The sequence below is a fragment of the Puccinia triticina genome, chromosome 8A, assembly GCF_026914185.1.
Source record: "Puccinia triticina chromosome 8A, complete sequence".
Classification (NCBI taxonomy): domain Eukaryota; kingdom Fungi; phylum Basidiomycota; class Pucciniomycetes; order Pucciniales; family Pucciniaceae; genus Puccinia; species Puccinia triticina.
In genome coordinates, this window is record NC_070565.1 from 1,734,481 (window position 1) to 1,746,725 (window position 12,245).

Here is a 12,245-nt window from a genome sequence, read left to right on the forward strand (position 1 = left end):
GTTTGACTCGTCGGACATCTCAACTCGACAGGTTCAACTCGTCGGACCAGAGATGTCCGACGAGTTAATCAACCCCGCGTTGCCCAAGCCGCCAAGCTGGCAGCTGGTGGAAGCCCTCTCGGCGAGCTTGTTACGGGTATCCAGCTCGCCGAAAGGGCTTCCTCCCGGATAGCTGCCAGCTCGCCGAGAGGGCTTCCTCCCGGATAGCTGCCAGCTCGCCAAGAGGGCTTCCTCACGGATAGCTGCCAGCTCCGAGAGGGCTTCCTCCCGGATAGCTGCCAGCTCGCCGAGAGGGCTTCCTCCCGGATAGCTGCCAGCTCGCCGAGAGGGCTTCCTCCCGGATAGCTGCCAGCTCGCCGAGAGGGCTTCCTCCCGGATAGCTGCCAGCTCGCCGAGAGGGCTTCCTCCCAGATAGCTGCCAGTTTGCCAAGAGGAAACTCTCCCGGCTAGCTGGAGTGAGCTGGTTACAGCGAGATGATTTCCTCGCGGCGAGCCGGATACCTGTATCCAGCTCGCCGGGATAATTTCCTCGCGTTGAGCTGGTTACGGGTATCCAGCTCGCCAAGAGGTTTTCCCCCCGGCTAGCTGATTCCTTTGTCCCCTGCATTGATTGGGTGATTTTATCCCGACCATCTTAGTTTGATGCTCTTCTGTCTGGTCTTTGCCGGATTGGCAGCCAGTTGCGTCTTCCTTGGAAGGAATCCTTTGCTCTGAACTATTTCCATGTACACCCTCTTTGCCGCTTCTTTTTTCCTTGCCTTGGCTTTCGCTATTCGTGTGGGGATATCAAACTCTTCAAATCCTAGAAAATCTAGCTACATTCCTGAATCTCTTTTTCTCATTTTTGGACAGTTTTCTATTGTAAGTTATTTTCCTTTCTGCACTGCCCTCTTTTGTTAATGTGGTTGATCTAATCCCCTCTCAACCATGATTAGTTGGATGTTTGGGCGATGCTGATGCAAGACAAGCTAATAGACTTTTACGACAATGTGAGTCATGCCTAACAACTCTGACCCTTGTTCCTATAGTATGCAGGACCCCTTCCCCAAGACAAGATGAGGCAAGCCGTTCTAATACATTTATATTTTGTAATCAGTGGTTTACACTTTGTAAACTGTGGTTTACACCTTGTAAACTGTGGTTTACACCTTGTAAACTGTGGTTTACACCTTGTAAACTGTGGTTTACACCTTGTAAACTGTGGTTTACACATTGTAAACTGTGGTTTACACCTTGTAAACTGTGGTTTACACCTTTTAAACTATGATTGACACCTTGCAAACTGTGGTTTACATCTTTTAAACCTGTGGTTTACATCTTGTAAACCTGTGGTTTACATCTTGTAAACCTGTGGTTTACATCTTATAAACCTGTGGTTTACATCTTATAAACCTGTGGTTTACATCTTGTAAACCTGTGGTTTACATCTTTATAAACCTGTGGTTTACATCTTGTAAACCTGTGGTTTACATCTTTATAAACCTGTAGTTTACATCTTGTAAACCTGTGGTTTACATCTTGTAAACCTGTGGTTTACATCTTATAAAGCTGTGGTTTACATCTTGTAAACCTGTGGTTTAAATCTTGTAAACCTGTGGTTTACATCTTATAAACCTGTGGTTTATATCTTGTAAACTTGTGGTTTATCTAAGTTTCAATAAAACAGTGATTTACGGAAATTTTTATCATGGGTTCACCCGGTTCTTTTCCCTTTCTAACAGTTTGGTGTAATAAAGGTTTTCAAGCCACCTGTTATTTTGGAATTATCCGTAAGACTGGAGCGAGTCCCGCTAACCAGTCAGAAGCCCCCATTGTAACAGGCGGCTCCAGCAGCATAATAAAGCCAAGATCCGGAGCCACAAGGGAAACATGTGACCTGCATGGCAAACAGCCTTATATATTCTTTTGTAATTTGTTTTTTTCATCCTCAGCGTACCCTCCAAACAACTTTACACACTCATACTCAACTCCCTACAGAACTGGAACATTCCCAAGTCACGCGGCCCCCTTGTTGGGCACGGATTACAATGATTTGAGACGTTTTGCCCTTGAACCGGGCACATCCCTTGCACGCCATTCCCTGTTTGTTCATAATTACCAAACCGGAAACTTCCCGACACGCGCCCCCTCCTTGGGCACGGATGACAATTACTGAGACGTTTTCCCCTTGAACCCGGCACACCCCTTCCACGCCACTCCCTCTTTGGTTACAACTCACAATCATCAAGATGTTTTGCCCTCAACCCAGGCACAGCCTCCTTCCAACTCAATGGATTATTCAGCGCGAAATTTTTTGGTGTTTCATTGTCTTTTCCTTGGGATTGTCAGTACTTACCTTGTGATGTTTCTTTTTCCGGTTTGAATTCATACAAACCCGCATTCGAAATCAAATTTCCCTACAAGGGCGACCCTTACTCGTCTAAGGTCTTCCTTGTGGAACACTTTCCTATCCCTTGCGCCTCGTTGTGGTGGCCGTTTGGTGCGGGGCGCCAAAGTGTCTGGTAAGGTTCGGGCGCGCGGCTGCGGCGGGGCATGAGGGCTCCGCAGGCGGTTTGGGCGGCGCAGGATCTTCAAGCGGCGGAGGCGGAGCGCATAGGCTGGGCGCGGAGCGTGCGGTCAGAGGCGGCGGAGCTGCGGCGTGCAGAGCGGAGCGGACTTGCTGAGTCCAGGCATTCCAGCGCGGACTATCTAGAACGACGCAGCGATTGGGGGAAGCCGTGGCAGCTGAAGCGAGTTACGTCAGCGGACGTAGCTGGGGTGGAGGCGGCGTGTGGGATCCCAACACCGGAGGCTAGACAGGGGCGTGGATGATGGATGATTGGAGGTTGGGCAGCTGTCTACGGCGATCAGTGGAGGCGCAAATGACGACGTGGGAGCGGAGGCATGCGGCGTGCGTGAGATGGGAGGAGGATTTCTATTTGTTATTTCCTTTTCTATTGGTTTATGACATGTGGCGGAGTTTTCTCATGGTTTATTTTTCTATGGTGGAGCGATGGAGAGTTGTTGATATGGGAGGGGGAGGGGGAATCTTTCCCTCACGGACCTTGGAGGGGATTTTTATTATTATGGGATGACGGATTCTTACTTTACTTTACTGGGCGGATTTTTGATTGCGGAGGAGTTTTTTTATTACGGTTATCTTATTCTTTACAGAACGTTGAGCGGAGTTGTTCAGGAGCGTTACTTTACCGTTTTAGATGGACCTTTATTATTATGATTACTTTATGGTTACTTTAAGCCTGCGGAGCTATCTTGATGCTTTTATTACGCGGAGTTCGGAGTTTCCCTTGACTACTTGGGATTATCTTGCGTAGAAGAAGGCTGTCAGCCTACGTGATGCCAAGGATATTATCCTTCTAGCTACACGTGGTGCAAAGCAAAAGATTAGAGTTATAAAACTCTAAGACAAGGCTATCAGGGTTAATTCCAACGTAATTGTTGGGAATTATGGGAGTTTTGTCATAGCTATCATACGGCTAAAAACCGTTGATAAATTGTATCTATTGTCGGATAAAAGCCGAAAACAGGCGGAGCTGACCGGGCCAGCTCTTTTCAGTCTGAATTTTCACAAGCAGCTCAGCCCTGTCACACTCGCCACAGCCAGCTCATCCGTCTTGCTCAAAAAATTCGCAAGAGCTGACCGGGCCAGCTCTTTCACAAGAGCTGACCGGGCCAGCTCTTTCACAAGAGCTGACCAGGCCAGCTCATTTCAGTGTGAATTTTCACAAGCAGCTCAGTGCTGTAACGCTTGCCACCCAACCAGCTCATCCATCTTTCTCAAACCATTCACAAACACCAAAGATCACAAGCTCTATTCAGCCCACCAACAAAACACGTCACAGCAGCTCACATAATTAATCAGAATGGTCACAACTCGCTCGTCAAACGACATATCCACACAACCACAGACCACACCTGGCAGTACTCGTGGAGGACAAAGCTCGGTCCATGGACAAGGACAGCCCTCAACTCGTGGACAAGGACAGCCCTCAACTCGTGGACGAGGACAGCCCTCAACTCGTGGACAAGGACAGCCCTCAACCCGTGGACGAGGACAGCCCTCAACTCGTGGACGAGGACAGACCTCAACTCGTGGTGGAGGAATAACAACCCGTGGTGGAGGGAATGCAACTCACGGAACAGGACCTTCTGATCGTGGCCAAGAAGGTTTGGATGAACGACCAAGTCCTAGCCACCCCCCGGGCACCAACCACAATCCCGAAGAGCAGAATGAGAACGAAGAAGCAATAGGTTTCACTCTGGACAATTTTCAAAATCACTTGGATCGATGGACCATCCCCTCCCTCCGGAAGGTGTTGAACAGGCGAAAGAAGAACGCAAACCGGATCCCAACTGACGTTCAGGAGGTCCTTAACTTCCAGAAGACAAATTACACTAAGATCAAGCTGATGCTTGCTTTAATTGGCCAAGTATCAGAGAAAACCATTAATAATTGGCTGTGAGTGATTTAAAACAACTGAAAAACCCATCAGACAAGATTTAAACTGACTGAAATTTATAATTCTTGCTCAGCGGAGAAGGAAAACCATCCCGTGAAGCAAGCAGCTATGGCTGATTTCTGGCGTTTAGTTTGAAAAGTGCCGAGACACCAGGTACTCTTTTTCTTTCACATTTCAATTGGAGAGGTGCATCAAAAGTCTTACATTCTGCCCTTTAGTTCCACCAAAGGGATGCTCCATAGGATGGGACGAAAGGAACAAAAAACTCGGCCAAGCGTGGAAAATGCTTAATGAAGAACAACAAACAGTGTTCAGCAAGAGGGTGTTTGCTCACTTCTCTAAATTACCGATAAATTCCTACAACCATGATGAGGACAACGAGGAGAGTGATGATGAAAGTACGGGTGATGATTCCAATGAACAACGACCAGAATCCAAGGATCCTCTCAACACAGAAGAAAAGGATCTATACGAACCCCTTTATGATGAACTTGTCAACCATGAAAAAGTCTTGTTTGTTTATGGTCAACTTGCCGATAAAGGATCAGCAACAGGGTCACAAGCCCTGAAACAAATCCTCCGATTAAACTCTCAGGTCAGTGATAGGCCCCACGAAGAACAATGCATACACATTGCTGACTATTATCACCAGCTTTTTACCATTGCAACTGTTTACAACTTGAATGTTTATTTGTTAGCGGCAACCCGATATCCAGGAGCTGACAGTTTTTGCAAGGAACTCGGTAACAATCCCCACTGGCTTTCCGTGGCACAAAAACGATGGAAAGCCAAGGAAACATATGAAGCGTACAGCCATGGAAGGGAAGTTCAAGAAATAGTGGATGAATGCTCTGGTTCCAATCCTACAGCAGCAAAAAAACAAAAGAAGGCCGATATAATACGCTCCAATCTTCGTGCCGAATTGAATAAACTACTAGGTAAGGGTTTTTTTTTGTTTTTCCTCTTGGGAAAGGGTTCATCTTCATGTTTTTTTCCGTTAATCATTTTAATACATACATGTAATCCCGCAGCTCAAGCACTTGGACGAGAGAAGGCAAGGTTCCCCAAACAGGAAGACCCAGTGACCTCCCTCACCCGGTCCTATCCTACTGTCAAGATTTTACAAATGGAAGGGTCTCAGTTAACATCTGAAAAACTTGCAGTAGGGTTAGAGCGTATGGTATCTGAGAACCGTCAAATATGGCTGGCTGACATTCAAAATGGGGATTTTCAAATTGTCCCAAATACAAATGCTACTTCTTAGTTCATACATTGTGTCCCAGAGACAACATCTATCAATAAATTATGCCACATATTTTCAAATCACCAATGGCTCAAATATGATGTTCTTTATTTTTATTTTTATTTTTATTTTTATTTTCAAGATAGCCCTGCCCATTTCAATGACGCACCAAGTCTGAAAAATAAAACCCACTCTTAGCTCAATTAGTTCAGGAGGCTGACTTCAGCCAGATAAGAACAAGGGTGAAAGTGCTGTGCTTCAAAAAGTGCAGTGCAGTGTGAAGCGCAACGGTTTTGGGGGCCACTGCGCTGCACTGCAAGTAGCGGCCCTGCCCGCTGCGCTACCACTGGAACTGCTACTTTCAGCGGTAGCACAGTGGAACCATTGCTGCACTACCGCTTTTTGAGCTGGCCGCGTAGCGCTCCCCCGCTGCCAGCCAAAAAAGTGCAGCGACCAAAGCGCAGCTGTTTTGGTGGCCACTTCCCGGTGCTGAAAGGATCAGTGGCCCCACCTACTGCACTACCACTTTTTGGGTCGGGGAAAAGTGGGTCTCGGCTATTTTCAGTGGTAGCGCAGTGAGACTGGTGCTCCGCTACCGCTTTTTGGGCTGACCACACAGAGTTTCAGCCTTGATAAGAAACATAGACCTATGTGGCCCACAATCAACATTCAATAGTCACTTCACTCACAAAAAAACTGATAGATCAAAGCAAGAGAAAACACAGGGAGATCGAGTCAAAAGCTAGAAAAAAATTGGGAGTCAAAGTAAACAGCTAGAAGATGAGCTACATCTAGTGATGACCGGCTAAACATGTTTGTTTGAGAGAAAAAATAAGCAGCTCTAAGAAAGAAAATATTGTGAAAAATATTGATCAGTGTGAAGTACCAGGAGACAAAAATGGCATGAGATTCTGATGACCCCCAACATAGAGAAAATTTCGTGGCTTCTTCAGATTGGATGGCCGTTGGAATATTTCACCACTTGCAGTGTCCCTTGAGGTTTTTGCAGTTCGTTCGTTGATCTGCATTGAAATCCCAACTTGCATTTCTGTGCTACGCATTGTGGCTGGTAATGTACAATGTCTATACTCGTTCGCTCGCCAGACCATCTTTACAATGCCGTTGCATCGGGATAAGTCCAGACCGCATCGTTGGTCTGGAAAGACAAATGAACCTCGAGTGTAACAAGGATCTAGGGGCAAAGTACTAAGATGCCAATTTTCCTTCAAGACGGGAAGAAAAAGGCCAAATGCAAACTCAGAGATATCCTTGTCGTCTTTGTGTGGCTGGTTGCAGAATCCATCAACGGTGAATGTGAGATTGGGTACGCAGTCATCTTCATTCAATGGCGTATCAAATTCGAGTGAGGCAACTGATGGAATGGAGTTCTGAACCATTAATTCTTGGTTTTCCTCAAATACCACGTTGGCCAATCGACGAAGCATTCGGCCAAGGATTGAACAAGGTGTGGCCAATGATCTCATCACACGGTCGTAAGTTTCAGGATTGTTCTTTATGGCTTGCCTGTTCCGGTATCGTCCTATTAGTTCGTAAGCTTCCATGCATTTCCTCCACCCTATGGCCCACATGCGGCCAAACCAGGAGCGGGAATCAGAGCCAACCACATTGATGAATTCAGTGGTTGCTTTAAGGAAAGATGTGACCAGATTTATTTCTGCGATTTCTTCGGGTGTCAACTCGTCGATCGGGGTGAATTCAATCACTGCGATGATTTTCGATTTTTCCCTCCGGTCTGTAAGAATGACTTTCCCATGATGAAAGTAGTGGAATTGGGCAGCAATCTCCATAGCTTGGACGAGTTCTTCTGGAGTAGGTTTTCGGTCAGGATCATCGCCAAGCATGTGGGGATACAGCTCTATTGGTTTGAATGGCCGCTTGGACCAAATAATTCTATTCTCGTTGGGGTTGTTGGCAGCCTCCATCTCGTTTGGATTTTCGGCAGCCTCCACTGGAAGAGGATCTGGAAGATTCGCCATATTGATTCCCGTTTCGACAAGAGAAGCCTCCACAGGGAGTGGAACCAGATGGTTGGATGTATTGATGGGGCCCATATCAACAAGATTAGCGTCCACTTGGAGTACGTCCGGATGGTTGGTCGTATTGTTTGGAGCAGTGTTGATAATGTCAGCCCGATGGCTGGCCAAAGCTGGAATGTGATTTTCTCTCACAGCCTCCACTTGAGGAGGGCCCGGACCGATGATCGAAGTTGGATTACTGGTTGAATTGGGTTGGCCAACAGATGTTGGAGGAGCTGAGGTTGGAGATGGAGTACCCATCGGGCGAGGATGTGGTGGAGGATTTTGACTTCCAGCGGTACTATCTATAGTCAAAACATATTCCGAAAATCGATCGTTGATTTGATTCCTTTGCCGGTTGTTGATCCTTCTCTGATTGATGTAACCATTGTTACCATCCATCATCTCCTGTTGCGAAAAAGGTCCTCCTATCACAATCTAATGGAGATGATTTTTGGTAACTGGTTCGAGAGGTGCTCCGACCCTGGCGTGTTTGGTGTATTGAATTGATTGCAATGCCAGAAGGTATATGGCAGTTCCGCTGGAGATACCCAAAAAAAACTGTTTAGTCGTGTGTCTTGTTTGCTTACCAAGTTAGTCGCACATATGTAACTCACCTTTTCGGCTATTGGCAAGCGTGATCGAGTATGTATCTGCAAGGCTGGTGCGGTCGGCGTTTGCAATTGCTTGCGATGTCCAAATTTAAATGGCAGTGGAGCTGGAGATACCTAACTGGTTAGTCGCATGTCCTGTTTGCTGACCAAGTTAGTTGAACGCATGTAACTCACCTTTTCCGCTATTGGCAAGCGCCAACAAGTATGTATCTGCGAGGCTGGGGCAGTCAGCGTTTGCAATCGCTTGTGATGTCCGAATTTAAATGGCAGTCGGCGTTTGGAATCGCTTGCGATGTCCGAATTTAAATGGAAGTGAAGCTGGAGATACCTAACTGGTTAGTCCCATGTCCGTTTTGCTTACCAAGTTAGTCACACACATGTCACTCAACTTTTCAGCTATTTTCAAGCACCAACGATTATCTGCAAGGCAACGACTATCAGAGCCAACAAGTATCTCCGAGCCAATGAGTGTCTGCAAGCCAACGAGTATCTGCGAGGCTGGGGTGATGGTGTAGTGAATCGCGAGTGTTGTCGGACGATATGTGGCAGTGCAGCTGGAGATACAAAAAACAAACTGGTTAGTCGCATGTCCAGTTTGCTTAAAAAGTTAGTCGCATGTTTCAGCTATTGTCAAGCACCAACGAGTATCTGCGAGGCAACAAATATCAGAGCCAACAAGTATCTCCGAGCCAATGAGTTTCTGCAAGCCAACGAGTATCTGCGAGGCTGGGGTGATGGTGTAGTGAATCGCGAGTGTTGTCAGACAATATGTGGCAGTGCAGCTGGAGATACAAAAAACAAACTGGTTAGTCACATGTCCAGTTTGCTTAAAAAGTTAGTCGCATGTCCAATTTGCTTACCAAATGAGCCTCTCACTGTTCAGTGTAGGGCTGGATCCCGCGGGGTACCCGGCCACTCTGAGCTAGCCCGGCGCCCGTCCCGCGGGCATACCCGTCACTCGGGTACCAAAATCAAGTAGCCCGAGCCGTACCCGCGGGAATCGGGAACGGGATCAGGGTACCCGCGGGATTGACGGGCGACGGGTATACCCGCCGTCCCGCGGGTATACCCGCATCCTGTTCCCGATTCCCGCGGGTACGGCCTGTAGACAGTAGAGGCGCAGGGGGAAATCGAAGAAGGTCAGGACTCAGCACCACGTGTACGACCTTCTTCGGCTTCCCCAATACCACAGCAGCATGACTCAAATCATCGAAGATCAAGAAGAAATCGATGTGATCAAAACACCTAAGGAAGACCGCTCTAAAAACCAAAAAGTTGATTCGGAAACCACCACTCCCTTGCAGAGAAGTTGGGTTTGGGCGCACTTCAAGGTTACCAAGGACGGCGAAAAGGTACAATGCCGAGTAACTACCAAGAAGAAAAACTCCCCGTGCGATCAGATTTTGCGACGAGACCCGACTGGAAGTACGAAGTCCATGAGTGAACACCTTCGACGGCTTCACCAAATATTACCACCTACCCAGGAAAAGACGAATCAGCTGTTGCTCCCCAACTTATTGAAACGTCAACGTGTTGAGCAGCGGGTAAGTTTTATTTTTACCGCACTTGAGCCTTTTTTGGGTGGTTGAAAGTTATAGCTTGTCTCTCTCCTATAGCCTGTACACACAGGTGATCTGCTGAAACAAGCCATTGCATACCTCGTTGCCGAGGCTGACTTGCCGTACTCAATTGTTGATCGGAAGTCCTTCAAGCATCTCTTGGAGTTGCTCAATCCAGCGACATCCAACATGGAATTCGGAAGGAAATGCATTGCCAGAGAGGTTGACATGCTTTATGTTGCCCACCGGAACCATCTCCAGGACCAGCTCCAACAGATGAAGTATCTCTCCTACACCGTTGACGCGTGGACCTTGCCGAATGCAAAGGCTTTCATGGCCATCACGGCACACGGAATTACCTCGGATTGGAAGATTTTGGATGTTCTTGTTGGAATGCCACCGGTGACTGGTGAGTATTTTGTTTACAAATGATAATAAAAGAATTCAAATTGATATGTATGTGAATGCAACCTAGGTCGTCACACTGGCCAAAATTTTGGCGATACTTTTGCTGATTGCCTGCTTGAAATGGAAATTTCTGATGCTTTGAACTGCATCACAGCTGACAATGCATCGAGCAACTCCACACTAGCGACACAAGTTGAAAAACAACTGGGTGGGGTTTTCTTTGCAAATGAACAGTTGTTGGGCTGTATGGCCCATGTCATCAACCTCGCCGCCCATGATGGTCTCAAAGCTTTTGGGAATGTACCTAGCGAACACGATGCTGAACACGAAGTTACACTCAATAAGATGGATCTCAACTCGATCATGGATCGCCCGGATGGATCTAGTGTTGACCTTCAGACAATCATCTCTCAAATCCACGGTCTTGCAACCTATGTCCGAGTGTGAGCCTGGGTCTCTATAGTGACCTCAGGACACAAGAAATGGGGGGGCAATGGTTGGATTTCTTGGGATAAAGAAATTACAACTATAATAGAAAAAGAGAAAGAGAGAGAGAAACCAAGCAGGATAAGAAGGAAGAGAAGTACTAGGTTATTCTAGTGGGAATGCACGTCCACTGGCAATGCTACTCTTCAGAAGAGTGCTGCTAATCTGTGCAAGAAGTGCTACAGCTTCCTCTCAGGAGGGTATCTGGATTAGATAAGTCTTAATCCAGCCACAGTTTTTTAGACTTCTCTCTGGACAGTCAAGGTTCTTAATGGGAAACCTGAGGGACAGCCCTGAACCTAGATTTTGAGGCAAAGGCCTGATGATAAGAAGGGACAGCCCTGTGATCAAGATGGAGGCAAAGGCCTATAGATATGGAGGGACAGCCCTGTGATCAAGGAGAAAGCAAAGCAAGAAGAAAAGGCAGATCCAGCAAGACACAGAGTTGTACCTCTGAGATAAACAAGGTTCAGTGAAAGAGGTTACTTACTGTCAATATCCTAGGCGCCTGTGACGGTAGGTATACTGGGAGTATAGTAGGCTCTTTGGTGGTGATCCTGGAGTTATCTGGGTGGTGGTTCTGGTGTGCTGAAGTCTGTGGATCCTCCAGCTGCATGGGGGATCCTGAATTCGAAAATTTTCAAAGTTGGATGACATAATCACACATGTACATGTGGTTGGGAGCGCTCAGGCGCGACTACACAACGCTGCTGCGCATGTGTGTCACAAACCACAAACTCTATGAAGGAGTAGAGATATTGTAAAGTGATCAGTGAAAACTGGGGTCAAAATTGCATGAGAAATCAGAATCTGAAGTCAAAACAACCTTATGTCTTAAGGTTAAAAAGATATGAGCACATTTAGTTATAAAATGGAGATAAAAGGCAGTTTTAGGTCAACTGTGTTGACTCTAAGGCTGACATTCCCTACCACCAAAGAGGTTTGATTTCCATAAGAAATAAAACCAAGAAGGTAGAAACTTTCACACTCCTGGGCCTCCTTACAGGATGGATGCATCTTCACTTGAGAGGTTCAGCAGAAATTATCCCAAGTCTGGGGCTGATGTGTCTCTGCTTGGGTTTCACATTCAACTGCATATGTTCCAAAGTTGAAGTCAATCAGGGGATCATAATTGGAAATATTCTCATGTTCCATGGCTAGGCTCATGTGGTTGTTTCTATGATTGTCTTCTTCATCATCCAACTCAGATTCTTCCTTGTGATTGGAGTCTACTTCTTTGTCTTTCTTATTCTTGGAGTCATCATCAGAATATATGCCTACATCATGTAACTCACTTCTTGTTCTGGGACATTCTCTAGAAAAGTGACCTGTTTGTTTGCAAAAATGGCAAATGAGTTTTTCTTTTTCTGGATCTGGGACATGGTTCCTTCTTACAAAAGAGTCAATTGGGTCTTCAGCTTTATCAACTGCTGAGGTAT

General features: G+C 46.6%; 2 protein-coding genes across 2 annotated transcripts; one reads left to right on the forward strand and one right to left on the reverse strand.

The window, feature by feature from the left end:
* Positions 1-3,948: 3,948 nt before the first annotated feature.
* PtA15_8A167 (uncharacterized protein) lies at positions 3,949-4,251 on the forward strand (the record flags this gene model as incomplete). The annotated part of the gene is made up of 2 exons (XM_053171567.1): positions 3,949-4,095; positions 4,144-4,251. The coding sequence occupies 2 exons, from the start codon at positions 3,949-3,951 to the stop codon at positions 4,249-4,251; spliced, it is 255 nt and encodes an 84-aa protein (XP_053022818.1).
* A 2,324-nt stretch (positions 4,252-6,575) lies between these two features.
* PtA15_8A168 (uncharacterized protein) lies at positions 6,576-8,144 on the reverse strand (the record flags this gene model as incomplete). The annotated part of the gene is made up of 1 exon (XM_053171568.1): positions 6,576-8,144. The coding sequence occupies one exon, from the start codon at positions 8,142-8,144 to the stop codon at positions 6,576-6,578; it is 1,569 nt and encodes a 522-aa protein (XP_053022819.1).
* Positions 8,145-12,245: the final 4,101 nt, after the last annotated feature.